This window comes from Pelmatolapia mariae, linkage group LG9 (genome assembly GCF_036321145.2).
Source record: "Pelmatolapia mariae isolate MD_Pm_ZW linkage group LG9, Pm_UMD_F_2, whole genome shotgun sequence".
Taxonomy (NCBI): domain Eukaryota; kingdom Metazoa; phylum Chordata; class Actinopteri; order Cichliformes; family Cichlidae; genus Pelmatolapia; species Pelmatolapia mariae.
This window is the reverse complement of record NC_086235.1, coordinates 20,349,156-20,369,294: the sequence shown is the minus strand read 5'-3', so window position 1 is coordinate 20,369,294 and position 20,139 is coordinate 20,349,156. Positions and strand designations below refer to the sequence as shown.

The window sequence follows — 20,139 nt, the reverse complement described above, 5'->3', positions numbered from 1 at the left end:
CACGCTTGAAAATTGTGTAGCTATAGCATACGTTTTAAACCCCGTTGCCGGCGTTGAAAGGTAGGAGAATGCAGTTAATTATATATATATTTGATTTTTACACCTGAAGAATATTTAGCGGAAACGTAGAACTTCGTGTTAGATGCAGTTAAGAGGCTAATATTGGGGCTATATTTGTTGTGCTAGTTTTAAAGCGAAGCTAGCGATGAACATAAATAGGACCCGATTCCTTCCTTTCACACTTGCTTTGCAGTTTATCCACTTCAGTATGTTACTCCCTGCCCGTACGCACTGCTATAAGCGTGGATTTTCTTTGACAGTGACTAACCGCCGTCCCCAAGTCCCTGGAAACCCCAGGCCCAGGAGTGTTTGAGTTCAGTTAGTCTATAGCTTATCGATCAGTGTCTAGTTTTCCTTACAACACCGACCTGAAGCCTTGAGATCAAGCGTGGATGAGACCTGCTGTCACATCACTCTGCTCTCCTCTCCCCAACGCTGTCTTTTAACTACAGGCGTACACAGTTGTATACCTAATACAACCTAAGCCTAATACCTAAGGAAAGTAAACTCAAAAAGTATCATTGTATACCTCAGTGTCAGGTCATTTTAGTACACAAGCCTTATATAAAAACACAGTGGACACCCAAAATCATATAATTTTCCATTAGTTATTTCAAACCATGACATGATTAGGTTTTAGACCATTGAAATTTCTGTACAAGGTTATTACAAATGTAAAAAGAATACTTTTCTGTCAGCAAATATTCAGAGGAAATATTTGTATGTTTTACACACAGCCAACCCATAGTCACTGCTGTGGGCTGAATGCTTGGCTGAAGCTGAAAGGGATCCTCTCTGAAGCCAAGATTGTGACAAGCCAACATGGTACATCTGACCGTAGATCTGATTGCTAAGTCTAGAAAGCACTTCAAAAAGAAAAGGGGCCTCTCCTTCCCAGAGTACCTCAAGACACTCACCCACCTCCACTTTTCTAACAAGAATATTGAAGATATTGTAAGTAACCAGCATCTTTAACACTTCTTTAATTCTGGTTTTTCAATTTACTAATTTTAATGCCTAATTTTCTTGATTTTCAAGGGAGATCTTTCAATGTGTACAAACCTCACCGTTCTTTACCTGTATGATAATAACATCACTTACATTGGCAACCTCAGCTTTGCCTCCAACCTCACGCATCTCTATATGCAGAACAACAGCATAACCCATATAGATAATCTGCACAATCTGCAGAACCTCTCTAAACTGTGAGTAAAGTTCAACTGATTGGTGATAAATATATGAAGTGGGAGGTGTGTGTTTGAACATGTATGTGATTTTCGCTGCTCTGCAGGTATCTCGGGGGAAACAGAATTGCTGTGGTGGAGGGCTTAGAGCAGCTCCATCAGCTCAAAGAGCTTCATGTGGAGAATCAAAGACTGACACCGGGGGAAAAGTTGCTCTTTGACCCCAGGACTCTCGACTCCCTCGCTGTATGACCTATTTTTACTCTGTTCGGCTCACTAATAGTATCAGAAAAAAACATCCCCCACACTTCCAAATAATTTAAGTTATCCTTGGTTGATTCATTATACGTTTTTAAGTTATCAGAAGACCAGACGAAGGTCTGACATTCACTTTTCATGCACAAAGATGTGTGTGGGCTGTCAACCCATGTGTAGGTTATCACATCCAGTGAAAGAGAGATCTGAGATTTCCCCTGATCCGTGTAAGAGCAATATTGTGCAGGGTTTGATGATGTCAAAGAGATCTCTGTTGCTCCCTCTGGTCTGACAAATCAGTTGAGTCTGTTTGCTTCGTTTACTGCCCATGCTATGGATAAACACACCAGAAGTCTCAGCTTCTTGTTTGTTTAGATAAATTAAAGAAATTGCTGTGCAAATTTAAAGAGTTCCAGCGTTTTATAAATGAGCCATTGTGAAACTTCTAACCAGGGTGAACATTTTGCAACTGCACCACACACACACATATATATGTAAAGACAACATATCCACATGCTTAAGAGTGCTTACAAGCAAATAAAGAGATAAAAGTAAATGTAGTTTGGACCCACTAGTACTGCTTCCTTTAAGCTATGATATATGGTATTGCAGACATTTTCTTTGGGTGGGTGCAAATGATTTTTGCCTTTTCTTTGGAAGTTGCGTTGCATATTTGAATACCTGTAGTTTAATATCAAGTTGATTTGACCATAAAAAATATGTTTCATATATACGTTATAGTCCAGGATCTGTTTGTAGTAGTCTGTCATTGTACTGACTGTAACATGAACTCTTTTCTTTACATTAATATGAATTCTGTAAATTCTTTGTTCAGGAATCTCTGTGTGTCCTGAATATTAATAACAACAACATCGATGATATCAGAGACCTGGCGGTGCTGAAGGAGCTCCAGCATTTTTCTGCTGCAGACAATAAGCTGTGCAGTATTGAGGTAAATATACGTTTTCAGGACTTACTTGATGTCATTCAAGGCTCCTGCTGCAGTGTGACTCAATTAGAAAGTGAGTGCACGTGAAGTCAAAGTAAATACTACCCCTTCACAGCAACTATGCATGCCTGATCAGGTCAGCATTAACATTGTTCCATGGCTTTCTGCACTGATGTGTGAAATGATATGGATAGCGGGGTTGTAAGGAACTAAATCCTGCAAATCCCGCCAGAGCTTCCCAGTCTCCACGACTCGCACAGGGTCAGAATTATTCAACAAATCAGCGAACCATTCCCCTGAGAATTTTCTCGCTGACAGCTTCAAACAAGCACAAGTTTCTCCCGTTCCTTGGAAGATTGATTTTTCCTCTCTGCCTTGGAATCGTCTATTTGATGTCCCAAACCCCCGCTGTATCACTTTATGAGATTTATTAGACTCCCTGACGCTGTGATGGCAATGATATCTCTGTTTAAACTTATCTGTTAACTGAAAAAGTTGATGGCTTTATTTGAAAGGGTGTAATTCTTGCTTCTCATTGGCATTTAATAGCAGGATGACGCAATGAAAGCACTTTGTAGTTGACTTTACTACCTTCTTAAAACAGGGGACTTTCTTTGGAGATCGTTGATGCAGGTAATTGTTGTACACGTGTCATTTTTTTTAGCAGATGTCTCCTATAATTTATACAACCCGTCTGCCACTATCGATTGCGCAAAGACAGCCCTCCAAAGGATCAATTTTTTCTTCTGCACCATTTGGTCAGAGTCCAGAGGAAACATTATGGATTTTTAAAATAGATTATGACAGGCAGTCAGCCTGGGTGACAAATGGGGAGCATCTTCTGAGGCAGTTAGCTGTGCGCGGGGCAGAGAGGACAGGGGGAATCGAAGCTCTGGTCAAATACAGGTTCATAACTGGCCCATCATTAGTGGAAGTGAGAGAGCCGGCCAAGCTCAGTGAGCATTCAGCCTCTGCTGTTCTCCACGCCCCCGCGTGGGGGGCAATTTGGCACTGGGCTCCTCTTCAGTGAGGGCCTTCTGAGTGACGGCCCTGACACGATCATTTATCAAAGCCTGGGAGCGCGTGGTGCTCAGGGGTCCCCCTCTGAACTGATTGCGGCTCAAGCTGGAAAAGTGGAAGCGCTTTGGCCAAGACAGGAAGGCAATGAACAATCAGAGCGTGTCCAGAGAGTATTCATATTTCCAGGCTTGGATTAATGTGCCTTTAGATAAACATACAACTGCAGGCTACTCGCTGGAGGAGCCAGCCTCACACTGCCCCAGGAGAAAACTTGTAGTTACATGACACCGGCGACACTGTTTATTAAAACAGACTGATGTGTTGTTTATGCACTTTCTATTGGCCCTTATACTTCATATTACCATTCACTCACACCTTTCTTTTTTTCCAATGATCATCTGAATAGCAATCATAAGATTGCATTGTATTTGTTTTAAACAAACTGGGCTATTGTTTGATGTGTAGACGATAACCTTAGAGACACAGTGTTTCCAGTAGAATAATTAGGGATTCAGACACAACAGATTATAGCAGATTTCCTGCTCTGTGTTTATTTTCAGGAGCTAGAAGATGTGTTCAGCCACTGGCCTCAGCTGTTTCTAATGGATTTGAGTGGAAATCCTGTGTGTAAAAAACCAAAGTACAGAGACCACCTGATAACCGTGTGCACAAGCCTCGGTAAAATAATAATCATTTATTTGCTCAGTTTACTTTTAATGTGAAAATACATTTTTATTATTTTGCTGTGACTTAAATTTAGGAAACACTCTTAAGGATAAAATCAAAACATTCACAATAGTTCATTTTATGTTTTTATTTTTAATGTTTGTTTGGTTAAAACATTTCTTATAGAGGCTCTTGATGGAAGGGAGATTAATGACTTAACCAGAGAGTTTCTTATTAACTGGAAAGCATCCAGGGAGGCCAAGAAGAAAAAAAATAATAAGCATGATGTCTGGAGCACTCATCCCTTATTCTCTAACAAGTAAGTTACTATATTTGTACATTTATTTTAAAAATCCACCAGCCTTGTTTACAGTAATTTTTTACCTCCTTTTTTTGCTATTTAATTCTCCCTTTCGTCTTTGCATGGTCCATTAAGTCACTTCTTTGCTTTAGTAAGAGTACTGTGGATCTGCTAATATGTATAACACTACTGGAAAACCATACTATCAGTTTTTAGATTAATGTAGAAATCACAAAAAAGTCTGAATTGAGTTTTACACAAATTCTTAAGGCCGCTGGGTGAGTTCACACCCATGCAAATTTCAGTAGTCGTAGCAGTACTTGGCATTGTTTATATTTCAGATGAATTTAACATGGGTCAGGATCTGCAGCCTGGTCACAGCCACGCTAACATGCAGAGGTGGAAGCCACAGCAGTCTCTCAGGTCCAGTATCACAGTTTAAAAAAGCCTACATTTGGCACATTTTGTTATGACTTACTAAATTATTCAACTGCAGACTGAATTCAAGTTATCAGTAATAACTGCTGATGGTAGGCTGACCCCAATTATTAAATTCCCCCCCCCCAAAAAAAGTGAAAATTGGTAGATAAATTCATATTTTATTGTAAGAGTCAGTTTTGCTTCATTCTCCTTCTCCTTCCTATCTTTTTTTCTTGAAAACCTGAAAGGAACAATCATCAAAGACAAGATCAAAGACATTTCAGTTTAGCCATAAAATTATTATAGAGCTAAGATTTATTTGTCAGCCTCTGATTTTTTTTCTCTCCCTCTCTCTTATCTTCCAGGGCAGAAAAATTCCAGTTTCTGTAAATGGACTTGATCTTTTGGCTGTCTCATCAGCCGTCTGCAGTCGTGTGGTTGTTTTAAGACAAACCTACAAGTGCACCAAAATCTTCACCCACGACTAACCGTGCTTGTGCCTTGTTTATCCATCTTGAATATTATAGCTGCAAAATTGCAGGCAACTCAGAGTCACTGCAGCTTCCTTCACCTATGGCATGTTTTTACAGCATATTCTAAAGTGATTTCATTATATTGAAATAATAAGTAACTAAAATTAATAACCATTGTGGGGAAAAAATAAAGAAATTTATTTAATGTTTTTTACAGCTGTTTTATTGATAATGGCTTTTTTTTTGGGGGGGGGGGGGGGGGGGGGGGGGCTGATGATTTAAATAATTTGTCCAAACCCAAACTGCTAGTTGCTATACATTTCCTGTGATGTCATTTTTCTTCTAAATGCATGTCAGCAAATAAGTGACCCTGGAGATGCAGAGTGGCACAATCTAAATGATCGCTCTGCTTTATTATTACAAGTCTTTACATTATCCAAAACTAACAGCGTGTGCTTCTATTTAAACAGTCGTGATAAATGATTCAGTCCTCTTTTATAACATATAAAGCCGCGACGCGGACGTATTTGGTCTCATCGTGGTTACTTTGAGTTTTTGGGGAGCCACGTGGGTGCGTAACCCTGAAAGATGCGGGATAATTAGGGAAACAAGCTTACTTAACCTTCCCTTACTTCTCCTTATAATTAGTGGCCCGAAGCAATACTGTTACCCCATCCTTACAAAAACAATGTTTATTAAGAACACTCCGAGGACACACATATTATGAATAATTCCTTTCATTAATTTGCCGACATCTCTGTTTGGAGCCCTGAAAATCAGAGTGATTAATTTATGAGTCTCACAAGAATTTCCTCAACGCCTGCCTGTTGATTGCAGTGCTGGAGTTTATTTATTAGCTGTTCCAATGAGCTTGCAATTCAAGACACTCTGGCAATTCGTCACATGTTTTGCATATCACCTTACCCTTGTCAGTTTGGCTTCATGGTCTATTGCAAATAGCGTTTTGGTAGACCAGCCTTTTGTTTCTGACCTTAGGAGCATATTTGAGGTAATTGTGACCAAACTTCTCCCCAATGCCACTTTCTTTTTTTTCTTTTTTTGGTGATAGGCTTATGAAGAAAATACAGTGTCAGGTTCGCAGCCAATTAGAGTGGGATACGGCCTGCACATATCGGAGCTGAAGCAAAAGAGAGCCCTGCCTCTGGCGTTGAAAACGAGCCTCTGCTGCCCCCAGACAGAAATAAGTTGGGAAGGGGGAAAGAGCAGCCTTTTCTCCGCTGCGAGCGGGTGTTATGGGTCGAAAGATTAATTACGTCGGAGTGAAATACTTGTCCGCCGCTTTGTGTGTCCAATAAATTAAGGGCTCCCGAGACTTACGCACACAGGTGAAGTGTTGGATGTGCGTACACGGGGACTGCAGCGCAGTGTTTCTGCATACTTTATAAGGATAAACTGGACTTTGAAAGGGACCTCTTCTACATTGGCGAGCAAATTCTCCGACCTAACGACGTCTTCTTTGGGTTGCCTTCATGTCGTTTTTTGAGGCAGAGCCTTTGAGAAGTACCAGAGGTAAACTCCATATCAGACTACCGAACAGATAAGGCTCTCATGCCGGGAAAGACTTCGTTTGGAAATCTTCTGAACATAAATTTATGTCAGTGCAACTAGACAGCTGTCAGTTTTTTTGGATTAGGTTTGTTTTTTGTTGTTTTGTTTTTCTTTGATGCTGAAAGATTTTTAGACTTGAAGTGTGTTTCCTGTTTTATTTGCAGCATCATACAGTTTGACCTTTAATCACAGAACTTAACTTATGGATATATATAAATGCAAAAGGCAGCAACTTGAATAGTGTAGATAAGAATAAATGTTTAAGTTCAAATTAGAACATTTGCTACAGAACAGCGGACTCCAATAAATATTCAAATTTGTCTGTAAAATGGCTGAAAGTTACAGCTAGAGTTCAAATAAAATGTGCAACTGCAGTGGGCAGGTATAGGCTAACCTAAAACCTCTTCATCCAGGTCAGTAAGTGCACCCCGATGGTTGGAAGACAGGCGCTCCGAATGGACAGCGGTAATTGCTCCGGAGCAGTGGTGGATGACAGTCCAGGATCCAGCCCGAGCTCCAGCCCGAGTCCAGACGGTCGTCGTCAGGAGCTCCACCGGGCCAGAGTGCTCCAGAGCGGCGGGATCGGCGGCAGAGGACGCCCGGCAGCAGCGAATGCGGCGAGGGAGAGAAGCCGGGTACAAACGCTGAGGAACGCCTTCCTGGAGCTTCAAAGGACTTTGCCGTCAGTGCCGCCGGACACAAAGCTGTCCAAACTCGACGTGCTGATACTGGCCACCACCTATATTGCCCATCTGACTCGAACTCTGCAGGAAGAAGGCACAGAGGAAGGAGAGGGCACGAAACAAACAGAGGCGTTACACTCACTGAAAGGCGAAGGCTACCTGCACCCGGTGAAGGTCAGTGTTAATAAGCATTAATCACTAGCGATCTAGTTTTGTTTTCAATTCTTCATTAATTGTTTTATTCTAAAATTATTTTGGTCATCATGTTCTGTTAGAAATTTCTCACTTTTTAAAATTCAAGAAGTTAGCACAGCCTTTATCCTATAGATGCAGAAAATTCTGTGACACCACCGAGCTCTGTTTTTAGAAATAATTTTACCAATTTAAATATTTCGATTTATTAGTTTCTGTTTTCCCCTACAGAAATGGCCAATGCGATCCAGGCTGTACGTTGGAGCAACCGGGCAATTCCTAAACACTTCAAGTCCTTCAGAGTCAGAGGATCAAGGCCCATCGTCGTCCACCTCCCAGTAAAATAGGCTTAATTCATTTGTACCGAACAGCTTCGTTTTGTGCATGAGTTCGTGCTTTACTTCGGAAGCAGCACATGATTGTAGAACAGCTCCCACTAAAGCACCGCAAATTAGGAAGACCTTGTAAATTAATATATTACGTGAATTTTATTGTATAAATTTTGAGAAAGCATACATTATATTTCTGTGTGTTATTTCGACTAATCCTGCCTGCATTGTGCAGCTCCACACACGTCCCAGGTATATTTACAGAGACTCCTCGGGGCAACGAGCCCGTCATGCTTGAGTGTGCACTTTCAGCTGAGACATTTGCACTAAATGCATGTGTGAATAACTTAACATCTGTCATGTGAAGTGGTCTGTCAGGGAGCCCACAATGCAGGCTCCGAGTCTCATGTTCCTCCTTATTTTTTACATGCATGGGTGTAAATGTGTTTGTGAATAAATTACTTGACAATGAAAGAAGATATGTCTCCAAGGTTTGAACGATAGAAAACATTTTAAAGGTGTTCCAATTATTATTATTATTATTATTATTATTATTATTATTATTATTATTATTATTATTATTACTGATGGTATTTGCTGGACAGTGATTGTGGTTTTTGTGGTCTCTGAACAGTCACTGTAATTGTGTGACTGTAGGTTTTAATCAAATCCATCTGTGGTGTTCGATTAAGAATTTGGAGATAACACAAATTTCACTGATGACTATACAGAAACTTTTTAACTTGTCTTGCAGCTGATTTTAGAAATCCGACTGGCTAAAAGGTCTATGTAAACAATAATAATTGGTATTATTTTTTTTATAAAATATAAAAAAATACGATATATGAATGCATAATTTATAGTGTTAGTAAAAACAATTACAATCCATACAGTTTAAAAGGGATGACTGAAGTGTTATGATAAGTGTTATAATACCAATTTCGTCACTCAAAATATCTCTATTGGTGACTCTGTTAGACTAATTAATCGGATTTCATGATGTAATTTTTTTAATATTGATAAAGGTATGTGGAAATCCCTTTAGGCTACAATGGAACAAATGACGATATTTCCCTAATTTAGCCAGTGTGGATTAAATAAAGAAAGAGCATAGAAACAGAAATTATGATTTTTATTTTTTTATTTTTTTTTGCTGTCACATGTCCGGATCATCAAGTTACATACCCCTCTTTGTTTGTTTTTTGTGTTTGTTTGTTTTGTTTTTTTAATTCACTTTTATTCATTTGTTTTATGCTCGGCCTTCTGTTCCTTCTTCAGTAATCAGACATATTACACAGGAACGTGCATATACAAGTACATAGAAGTAGTTCCAAATTCAGAGCATCGTACCTTCCTGAAAAAACGAAAAGTGGCCATGATTGTACAGCTTCATTAAAAGCTCTAAAGTACATTATATTAAATGGAAAATGAACAATAATAATAGATTTAATGTAAGTTTTGATGCACACACACACTTGCTTTGTCTCTTTTCTCTCTCAGATCTATTTTTTTAACTGAATACAGCGCTGGTATTACTATGTTTATTTATTTATTTATTATTCCATTTGCCTCTTGGATTGCCCCCCCCCCCCCCCCCCCCCCCCCCACACACACACACACACACACACAACTTTACATGGGCCCGTGAGCGCATGCCCAGAATGACCATCGGTCAGAATACAGAGTGACGATAACTGAAAAAAATCACCACATATGTATATGTCTTTACAGGCCATCATGATTATTATTAAAACTTTATGCAATTCAGTGCATAAATAAGAGCACTTTAGATTTTAAAAAGAAGCTTAAAAAAATGCTTCGCTGTGCGCTTCGCATGCTGCACTGCGCAGCTGTGGCGCGCAGAAACAGGAGGTCGGACCGGAAACTCTTCCTCTTCTCCTGGAGATGGCTGCAGAAGGCAGTGCGGCGTTTCAGCTCTTCTCAACATTTAACTTCTTCGCGATTCAACGCGTAGGTAAGCATTAGGGACACGGTTGTGTACGTTTGCATAGCTTAAAAATGGACCATCAGTCAGCGTGTTTTCAAGCTGAATATGAATTTGCTCTTGAAACAGGCCATTAGTCGGTAGCATGAAGCTAGTTAGCTACTCAGCCACGTGGGTGAAAGGAGTACAGCGTAGCTTTCCTCCTCTCGCTTTACTGTTTCTCATCATAGTAAAAACACTAAACGGTGTTTCATTCCATTTGTATAGTAAAGCTAATCTGGCTCCTGATTTTGAGCATTGCACCAACTCTGTCCTTACAAAAACACGTTAGTGTGTTGGTAATAAAATACCATGAATCATTTCACGTGGCAGACATTTTTATTTCTCGTCTCCCAGTCCCACGAACTCATTGGTTCCAGTTTACAAATGTGAACACGTTAGGCTCACAAGAAACACGTGGCGTGTGAAGTATTATTTTGCAGATCTGTGGATGTATGCCTGCGTAAACTAAAAACGAAGCTGAAATGATGGCGAACTAATATTAGATATTAAGTTGGGGCAAACTTCTGGTTACTTCTGGTTTCTTGGTTGCCTAAAAGCAAGTGATAGCGTATTTAAAAAGTTTGCATTTTCACCTCAAATGTAATATTGGGGATTTGTCTTCCTTCGCCACCTTTGTTCATTGGTGTGCATGTCTCGTTATAATAGACAGGTCTCATCCCTGAAGTAAAGTAATAAATCATTTTTCTGGACTCACTGTCATTCAGCATCTTACTGAACGCTACGTCTAGTCTTGTCAAGGGGTCAGCAGAAGAGCTGCTGGTCAGGGAATTACCACCTCTCATTAGTTCACTGGGGAAAGTCATCAAGGCCCCAATGAAGACATAAGGTTATGGCAGAGGTCGTGACCTGCTGTTGAACCCATTCTCAGACATGCGGTGTTAGCCATGCTCCTCGGCTGTGTTATTTTGCAACCTTTGACCTTCAGGTGATCAGTCATCTGTTCTCGCCGTATTGGCTTTTCTTTCAGTACATTTTATTTATTCAAGCTGAAAATCAATATCCCATCACTCCTGAGAGCAATTAGTTGCAAGGTTTGGAAAAGTTGCAGTGACAGACTTTCACTGATCTTGAGAGGTGGTTGGGCTGTATTTCTGTTGAAAGGGAGTAACTACTTGATTTAAAAACTTAACATTAGAGCGAACTATTAGGCTGGTCCTTAATAAAACCAAAAGATCATACTAAACTAACTCATATTTATTTTTTTATTTCAGATGCCATGCTGCTGCAAATAACCTGATGTCTTCACTGTGTTGACCCTTTAAGGTGAGCGCTGAAATATTTGACCATATCTAAGTTTTGGTTTAACTGTAGCTCAGTCCGGCTGCTGGAATAGTGATGAGTTCACATTTTTGCCGTTTACCCGTCAGACAATAACATGGTGAAACTGTGACTAACTGAATAGCCAGCATAACATCAGACAGCCTCATATTTGATTTGTATGAAGAGATTTTCAGGAAGTTCATGTCAGTGGTTTATTTTGCTTCAGGTCTCATGCTGTGGTTGCAGGAGAGGCACGAGATGCCTAATCCTTTGTCTCCTTTCCCTGAGGACAGGTTAGTGGTTTCACAACAGTAAAATAGAAACATGAGTAACTGCAGTAATTGTTGCAGATCTTGTCTGCTCATACTGATTCAGTGGTTAAAATGATTCCCAAACAACAAGTTATATTAATTTGCTTTGCGGCAGCTATTCTGTAGCTGCAGCTGGAATAGTGATGAGTTCACTTCTTTCGCCGTTTACCCATCAGACAATAAAGTGGTGAGATTTGTGACTACTGAATTACCAGCTGCAGGCTTTGTGTCACCTTGTTTACCCCATTTTTTATTTAATACAGAAATAGTTTCACACATAGCCAGAAAATTTCATCCTGCCAAACTTGGCATTTACTTTCCATTTAGCAATTTTGTTGTTTGTTTTTTTTTTAATCTAAATTCAGTTGACTTCCTCTGAAATTCTTCAGTCTTGAGCCTATTATTTCTACATTACCTGTATCTAAAATTACACTGTGTATTGTTAATTCTGCAGATAAACAGCAGCAGCAGTAATGGAGCTACACAGTGACTGGCAGTGATTTCATGCCTTTCCTGGTAAGTAAAGCCAGTAGTAGACGGTGTATTCAGGAGCTTGTGTTCTAATGGCCCTTTTCCTCTAGTACCTACTTGGCACGCCTTGGCTAGACTGGGATTTTAGGAGTTTGCATTACATGGTAGTACCTGGGATCAGGTACATTTTTAGTACCTACCCAGTCGGGTTTCCAGTCCAAAAATATGACGTCAACAGACAGAATACCACTAATTGGCCAGTCAGTAGTGTCACTCAGTAAGTCATAAAAGTGACTTCTTCCATTTTTGAAACCTGCCAATGAGGGAAATGGCTTCACAGAAACATACACTGTGGTGTTTTTGTCATATACAGATGTCATTACTGGACTTTCAGATGCGTTGCTATAATGACTGCAGGCACATTTGGTAGGATTCAGTTGTAATGGAAAGCGTCTGAAACTGAGTCGAGTTGAGCCGAGTAGTTACTAGTGTAAAAGAGGCATAAATGGCCAGCTTACTTCACTGGTATGTCTGCTGATGTAACTTGTAATGATGAGTTCACTTTTTCGCCGTTTACCCATCAGACCAAAATGGGCTGCTGAGAATGTGACTAACTGAACTTAAAATTATTTTTAAACCCACATATATCATTGATTCTCATTTGACTGACTATATACTGTATATTTGTTAGATGTGCAAGGTTTTGGAAACACTTGAATGACCTGGGAGTACACAGAGTGGCCACAATTGAAAGGTAAGTAACAGGTTCTACCCCTGTCACTTTGGTTTTTCAGACCTGCACATGCCACATTGAGCTCATTTTTCCCCCCTTTTTGCTTACAATTTAAAAATGGATAGTTACTACTTTTTCTTTCTTTTTTTCTTTTTTTTTTTGTTATGCACAATTGGTGGGGGATTTGTCTGCAAGAAAAATATCTTGACTTAAGTGTATTTTGGATATTTAATCTTGGATGCAATATTTTCAAACATGTACTGTATTCAGATTTTGGGTAATGCTTACAGGACCCCCTCCATCTTTTACCTGCATTCAGCACATATTTATTTGTTTGGTTGTATTTGATTAGTGTACAGATTTGAAATGTAAAAATAAAGGAGTTTAATCTTGTGTTGCCTACCTGCATTTTGTTAAACAACCTAGAGAGGCTTCACTCTTCTGTAATGTATGTGTCTGCTCCAGGTGCGTTGGTGTAGATGAACCGTAAGATAAGCTGATGGAGCTCATCCAGAGCAGCGTCTCGCTTGCACAAACCATCCACATCTCTCAGGTCACAAGGAAACACTGGATCGGGTGGAATAATGAGAGCAGAGGCGCCTGTATGAAGAAGAGAAAATCCTGAATATATTGTATATTATGTTGGTGTTTGATGCTTTATTATCTTGAGTGTTATATATTGATCAATAAAATGAGCCATGCTTATGAACAGAACCATCGAGTAATGTCATTAAATTGCTAAGTATTTACTTTTTAGTGTTATGAGGAGGTGTGAGAATTTAAAAATGAAATAAATACCATGCTTGAGTGAGACTGAGCTTTCACAAAGGAGTACAGCGATCACGGCGTCCTGCTCTAGTACTTGAGTTCTAAGACATAGCTTGCAATGGGCCTCAGCCAAAGAGATCCTGTGACAAAATGAATATACAATGTGAATGTCTGCCTCTGTATTCAGTAAGACCTTTCTAATACACTGTAGGACAAGTAATCAATAAAAATGTTACATTTCAAATGTAAATGGATAAATCAAGACTGGCTGTATATGTACAGTATAATGTGGCCTGCTCTGTTTGGCCTTCTCACTGAGAACATTTATTTTCATAGTTTTAGCTGAACATAAAACGTGTCACCACAGTGGGAAAGATTTGTAAACATTTGTCAAAGTTGCATGAAAAATGGTCATCTACGAGCAGCAATAGAGTGGGCTTGCACCACCTGGTGGATGAAGTTGACATTACAGCAGACTTTGACCTCTGCAGTTTAATATGCAGAAAGTAGAGATTGAATGTAAAAACCCAGTAAAGCACTTACAGCAGTTTGATAGAGGCTACAGACATGTTGACACAATGACCCTGTGATCGCACTCTGCGGCTCGCCATGTAGTAACCATGGATTATTTTCTCTGCTGCAGGGCTGAGCTCCACTTGCAAACCTTGTGCATGGGCCACCAGCTGAAGAATATAATAGTATATTAGCAATATAACATAATTTATAATGTAATAGTAATAGAACATATTTGTTAACCTCCTGATAGTCTTGAGTGGAAAACTCCCAGCAGGGTGGGTCATGGGGTTTTCCAGACTGTACTGCATGCTGGAGGGTGTGGACAGTCTGGGCAAGCAGGGCCTGCTCTCCAACCCTGTCTCTACACTCAATGACAAGGCCAAAGGCATCTGCCAACTGAGCTGGTACAGCACCCATCTCCTGCTCACAGTAAAGAAAGCTGTCAATAAACCTTTATTTTAATGGTTACATTTCATTATTTACCCCTTGCCTACAAAAAGAGCAAGACAAACCACTGATTATTCTCAAGGGTTCTGCTGTGAAGTAATATTGCCTGGGCAGGGCACTTCCTTCAAGAGCACTAAATTGTCTCAATTTCCTGTTTTGCCTGTAGCACCAACAAACAGCATCTAAGCTGAAGGAAAGGGGCCTTTTTAAAAAAACAAAAAAAAAACCTGTGTAATACGCAAAATAAGTTACAAACATAAATCTAAACTTAGACCCAGTAAAGCACATTCATACAACAATAACTTGATGGAACTGAACTCACTGCTGTTCCCAGTGCGCTACAGTCAGCCCTCCCAGATCGATGGGAGGAGTCTGTGACGGCCCAGAAGCTACATTGGACTGGAAAGGAAAGCTGCTGGTCTGCATCCTCACCATATTTCTTTCCAGGGATGAACACTGATAGTGTGCGGGTCTCCATAACTGGAAACATTTTTGTTTAAAAAAGATCCATGATTTTTATAGCTGACATCCTTTTAAGGTTATTGTAGCACTTAATTCGTTACCTGACTTAATGGAATCCAACTTGTCCTTTCTGTAATAGCTCAGATCTCCCAACATGCAAACACCCCCAGTGGCTAGCAGAACAGAACCAGCATGGATGTTAGCAGTACCTGCCCCATGTTCATCCCGGGACAGGCATGCAAACATCTCCCCCGTGGCCTGATGCCTGATCCCACGATAGGCCAAACTCAAGCTGTATGTCATCAATCTAGCACAAAAGGATAAGATGATGGATGGATAATGAGGACGATTTGATCATAAGTGTGGTACCTAGTGGGTCCATTTAGGTAAATGGACTGGTTCTTAAATAGCACTTTTCTATTCTACTTGAGCACTCATAACGCAAGCATGTGGTTACACACTGCTGTGTGATGGTTTGTGACCAAGCTCGTGCCCAGCATGAGGAGGAGGTGCCAGGGCTGTTGTGGCTGTTCATGGTTCTTCCACATGTTACTGAGGTCGTGGTTTGTTAATTAACAAATTGTTAAATTGCCATTATGTCTTCTTTCTTAAGACTTCAATCATCCAGTCCAATAAACGATACCAAACAAGAGTAAATAGCAGAAAAAGCTGTTTGGCATTGGCAAACAAGATTTGGCAAGTTTTTCATGGGCACAACCCACAAATGCATTTCCTTACAAACGTGGCACCATTTAAGGGGAAATAAACAGGCTTTCCAACAGTGTAAGATTTATTGCCAAGAATCATTGTTACAACACAGAAATAACTGATCAAACACAAAATTTCCTTACTTTTTGTTCTAAGTATACATCCCTGTTTAGGATGCAGTAGGTTTCAGGATTCAGATCATTTAAATTTGTTTACCTGTCGAGTATAAGCGTGTCAGTGGTGACAACAAGGAGATCCAAGTTGTGAAACGTGTCCTTTTCATCTATTCTGGTCTGCACCAAGCTAAGCAGCAAGCTCAGCTTCAGAGTGTCGTACAAGCCTTGAGGAGCCACGTCCAACCCAAAGCAGTGAGCTACAATTGCGGAGAACCTCCACGGAGACGAGGCCGTTCCCTTCAACAGCTCCTGGAAGCGGGCACTGACATTACAGTCACCTGTAAGTTGAGTTGTAAAAGATGGTAAGTCTTTTAATATAATTTAAAAATATAAAACTAAAGATGTCACTGTATGAAGACAAATTTAATATATCTGCTATTCATTCTGTAATTTTAATGGGAGATAATTCACAGGCTTACACGCTGGTTCCCACGGCTGGACACTATTTGCCTCCACACTCCAGGTAATGTTGGGCCACTGGTGCACATGTGCAGGAATGCCCAACACCCGGTAATATCGCCCGATTCTCATGGAGTTACACAGCTCGTCTACATGAGTAGGGGAAACAAAGCATTAACACTCAAAGGAGTTGTTCTCGGCTGCCCAGTGATTACTAAAGAAACATGCATGCCACCTACAAGCCACTGCCAAGAGAAACAGAGTGAGGCCTTCAGAACAAAGATTTCACTGTGTGCGAACTGCACAGCCAGCTAATGAGTGTTCTTTGCACTTATTAACATATATGTTTAGTAACGGGAGCTCGCTGTATTGAATTCCTCCACAGGACTGGGTCAACAGAATATGTTAATCCTGCTGCAGAGATTTGCTAAGCTCTCAGGGGTGCTGGCGGGACAATGTTATTCGAGGGGACAGAAACACTTAATATCCTACCATGAGGCACCGTGCTCAGCCGGCTGCACTAAAATCTATTTATTTGAACTCTCCCCCACCAAGTTTGTGTTTCAAAGCGAACCTCGTTTAACAAGCCAGAGAAAATTAATGGCAAACCTCAATACATTTGACTGTAAATATAAGCCATTATAACCACATTTCTCAAGAGTAATGGATTAAAATCTTATTTTCCAAACAAAACAATAAACTTGCATTTTGAGGATATTAATCTGCAGTGCAGCTTGATTTTAAATGCTTCAGTTTACAAATGAAAACCAAGCCTTTTAACCAAGGAAAAAGGATTAATCACCTTACAGGGTGGGGGCAGAGTCTTTTCAAATAACAAGCTATTTGGTTTTCTGCTGCGTGGTTCAGATGTTTTATAGCGAAGATTTGTTTTTGTTATGGAGCTGTTCTCTGAATCAAAAAGCCAAGGTGCACAAAGTCCTGTTTGAACCAGCAGATCAGTGCTGACCTTCACGAAGGAGCCGTCACACTCAGAACTGTTGGTGTTATGATTTGTATCGTCTGTTTTAGGATTAGGCTACTCTGATGTAAACGTTTGGTAATGCAATGTGTTTCTGCTCTTGGGTATTATTAAGTGTGATCATGATGTATTGTAATGCATGCTAGTGCATATTTTTCATCTTCTGCCACTGCCTTCACCACTCCCAAAAAAAGCTATGAGTTTTCTTCTCCATTATTCACGCTGCTAAAAACAGTTGCACACTGCAGACTGTAGACATACCTCTGAGAAACAGGGTAACAGACTGGTATCTCATTGAGCTTTGCTCATGGCCTCTTAGAACATCCAGTGCTTTGAAATGGATCAGCTCCACCAGCTGTTTGTCTATATCCAATAAAAGACACATACATAATTACTGTGCAAAAGTCTGGAGCCACTTTATATATTGCAAGGAAAATGGGAAATAGGCACAATGATTTACTGAAACATGGGTAAACATACATTAGAAATACAGCATATTAGGCAGCAACAAATTTCTTATAATTCCAGACAGATCACAGCCTGGAATCTCTTAGGCAGCTTTCTTGTCATTTCTTTAAGTAGTCTTCAGGATTCGTTCTCCAGGCTTCCTGATGGACATTCAAAGCGCTTCTTTGGATGTTGGCTGCATTTTTGTTCCATTTTCTCTCAAGATGATGCCACACTGCTTCAATCATTTTGAGGAACACTGCTTCAATCATTTTGAGGACCGGGTTCTGGAGAGGCCAATCTATGACTGGCAGTTTGTTTGGGACCATTGCCATGTTAAAAAAATGAAACAGCTGCCAGTGAGATGGGTTCCAGATGCCACTGCATGGTGGAATAAAGTCTGATGTAACTTTTCAGCATTTATAATTGCTTAAATTTGATAAGATCCCCAACACTACTGGCTGAAATGTAGCCCCAAACCATGACATAGCCTCCACCGTGTTACTGTGGCTGTTTTCAGCTGATTTTGTTGATGCAAAAATACTATTTTATATCTTTCAAACTGTGTTATTGTTGCATTTTTCATAGATACACTTAAAAAAATGAATAAAATTTGTTTTTTTGTAAAAGGCTGCCAGTAACATAGTGTCTAAATATAAATTTAAAATTGGCTTATTACCAAGTTTTGTTGTATGTGTATACAGGACGTGACCCAATATGCTTGAATAATTTATAGTTCAGTGTTAGGTGATTTAACAAACAGAAAACAAACAAAACAACATTCCTATGAAAATGGACAGATACAAGTATGGACCTAAAACTGAGTGAAAAAGCAGCCAATGTCCAAAGAAAATCTTTGAAAGACCTTCAGAGAGCACAAGCAAAAAAAAAAAAAAATCACAAGAACGTCTGGCTCACTGGAAGCAAAACATAAAGAAATGAGGGGCTGACCTGATATTTTTGCAGTAGTAATATGTTAAAATAAAACCTTACAATGCACTGCAGCATTCTGAATCAATAGTACCTCCTAAAACTCTAAACTTCACATCCTCTTTCAATTGGGAGCTGCACATCATGCAGCTGAAGTCGTTTCTCACTGTGGCTGACTCTGTTGCTCCGGGTGCGTGCACTCGAATGTGGTGAAAACCTACAAGCAGCATCACAGAAATGAGAATTTATATACTGCATTTGTCTTAGTCTGACTTAAAAACCACAGAGTATGTGTATGTACTGCAGTACCTGTAGAGCAGGGGCAGTCATCATCAGTGCAGAGGAACCTTGCCCCCTGGGTGTACTTTGTGACCCTTGTCATGGCAATGACCAGGCCCTCCATGGAGACAGGCCTCAAAGGGCGACATAAACGAGGAAAACTGGAAAGGTCCAGTGTGTACTCGGGGAATGGAGGCAGGTGTGTGAACTTCAAAATAACATTCACCTCAAAAGAAACACACACACATCGTTAGAGGACAGAGGCATCATCTGATTTATTACACTAGGAAAAGCCCAGGTGTATTAATGAAGGCTGTATTCCCTTTAGGAGTCATTGTTTACTGGGACAGTAAACGGAAACGAGCCCTTCACTTGTGGATTTATACAAAACAGTATTGTTTCGGTGAAAGGGGAAGCGGTTGTTTATTCATACCTGACTCTCCATGTGTATTTTTTCAATAAGTGAAAGGGTCTTTATAGCCAGGAAGCAAACCTAAATGAGGAATTGGTTAAATATAGTTAAGCTGACAGCAAAAATGTAGCTACGTTTCATTTTTGCCCACAGTATTCACTTACAGACTGAAACAAAGCCGTGGCTTTCAGGGGGTCATGGAGAACACAGTCCCCCAGTACAGGATCCAGCTCCAGCACATCGGCGGGATTAACACCGATACAAAACCTGTACACCGCCTCGATCTGCTGGGAGCCTGAAAATGACCGTTAGCAAAGTTAAAAACTCGGTGATTTTAGCTGTCATGGCTGCCTTAGAGCGGAACCTCATACCGTTAAAATGTTTGCAGTTTTCGCAAAGTTTCTTAAGACCACCGCTTCTGTCTAAGTACACCAAAACCGATTCTTTCAGCGATAAAATGTCAGCCATTTTTAAAAACAAATTATATCATGAAGACGTTTAATGTTGGTTAGTCCGGGTTCAGCGGGGGTGCTAACTTCAACAATATGACGTAATAATTTTTTTTTAATTTATAACTGTACATACAGAAAAACTAAAAAATATATATAGTTTCAGTTTGCGGCTATAAAGAAAATATTTTAACGAAAATTATGGAACTTCTTGTTTTGTTAAGAAAATTTCATAAATTTGTTTCCATAATGCGAAAAATTGTCAGTTCAGTGGTTTCTAATT

General features: G+C 40.0%; 3 protein-coding genes and 1 long non-coding RNA gene across 4 annotated transcripts; 3 read left to right on the top strand and 1 right to left on the bottom strand.

Moving 5' to 3' along the window:
* Window positions 1-14: 14 nt before the first annotated feature.
* ppp1r42 (protein phosphatase 1, regulatory subunit 42) lies at window positions 15-5,487 on the top strand. The gene is made up of 8 exons (XM_063484088.1): window positions 15-60; window positions 798-1,014; window positions 1,099-1,265; window positions 1,352-1,490; window positions 2,335-2,451; window positions 4,029-4,146; window positions 4,321-4,453; window positions 5,221-5,487. Exons 2-8 carry the CDS (start codon window positions 883-885, stop codon window positions 5,243-5,245), a joined length of 831 nt encoding a protein of 276 aa, XP_063340158.1. The 5' UTR covers window positions 15-60; window positions 798-882; the 3' UTR covers window positions 5,246-5,487.
* A 178-nt stretch (window positions 5,488-5,665) lies between these two features.
* Window positions 5,666-8,127, top strand: LOC134634292 (transcription factor 24-like). Its single transcript, XM_063483421.1, has 2 exons — window positions 5,666-7,754; window positions 8,004-8,127. Exons 1-2 carry the CDS (start codon window positions 7,329-7,331, stop codon window positions 8,112-8,114), a joined length of 537 nt encoding a protein of 178 aa, XP_063339491.1. The 5' UTR covers window positions 5,666-7,328; the 3' UTR covers window positions 8,115-8,127.
* Window positions 8,128-9,979: 1,852 nt separating this feature from the next.
* On the top strand, window positions 9,980-13,459 carry LOC134634294 (uncharacterized). The gene is made up of 6 exons (XR_010094827.1): window positions 9,980-10,076; window positions 11,321-11,372; window positions 11,596-11,662; window positions 12,135-12,196; window positions 12,843-12,905; window positions 13,350-13,459. It is a non-coding gene; the product is annotated as an uncharacterized LOC134634294 (long non-coding RNA).
* mcmdc2 (minichromosome maintenance domain containing 2) lies at window positions 12,922-19,875 on the bottom strand. Its single transcript, XM_063483422.1, has 14 exons — window positions 19,779-19,875; window positions 19,572-19,702; window positions 19,429-19,488; window positions 19,026-19,221; window positions 18,811-18,933; window positions 17,601-17,702; window positions 16,381-16,509; window positions 16,002-16,239; window positions 15,179-15,384; window positions 14,938-15,095; window positions 14,409-14,588; window positions 14,196-14,335; window positions 13,683-13,792; window positions 12,922-13,484 (listed from the first exon to the last, which is right to left on the bottom strand). The coding sequence occupies exons 1-14, from the start codon at window positions 19,873-19,875 to the stop codon at window positions 13,318-13,320; spliced, it is 2,037 nt and encodes a 678-aa protein (XP_063339492.1). The 3' UTR covers window positions 12,922-13,317.
* Between the last annotated feature and the right edge of the window lie 264 nt (window positions 19,876-20,139).

Coding starts and splice junctions, on each gene's coding strand:
- mcmdc2 (XM_063483422.1), bottom strand. CDS start 19,875: ATGGCTGACATTTTATCGCTGAAAGAATCGGTTTTGGTGTACTTAGAC. Junction 16,240..16,380: donor CCAGCCGTGGGAACCAGCGT/GTAAGCCTGTGA, acceptor CTCAACTTACAG/GTGACTGTAATGTCAGTGCC. Junction 13,793..14,195: donor GTAGCCTCTATCAAACTGCT/GTAAGTGCTTTA, acceptor ATTTTGTCACAG/GATCTCTTTGGCTGAGGCCC.
- ppp1r42 (XM_063484088.1), top strand. CDS start 883: ATGGTACATCTGACCGTAGATCTGATTGCTAAGTCTAGAAAGCACTTC. Junction 4,147..4,320: donor AACCGTGTGCACAAGCCTCG/GTAAAATAATAA, acceptor CATTTCTTATAG/AGGCTCTTGATGGAAGGGAG. Junction 4,454..5,220: donor CATCCCTTATTCTCTAACAA/GTAAGTTACTAT, acceptor CTTATCTTCCAG/GGCAGAAAAATTCCAGTTTC.
- LOC134634292 (XM_063483421.1), top strand. CDS start 7,329: ATGGTTGGAAGACAGGCGCTCCGAATGGACAGCGGTAATTGCTCCGGA. Junction 7,755..8,003: donor GCTACCTGCACCCGGTGAAG/GTCAGTGTTAAT, acceptor TTTCCCCTACAG/AAATGGCCAATGCGATCCAG.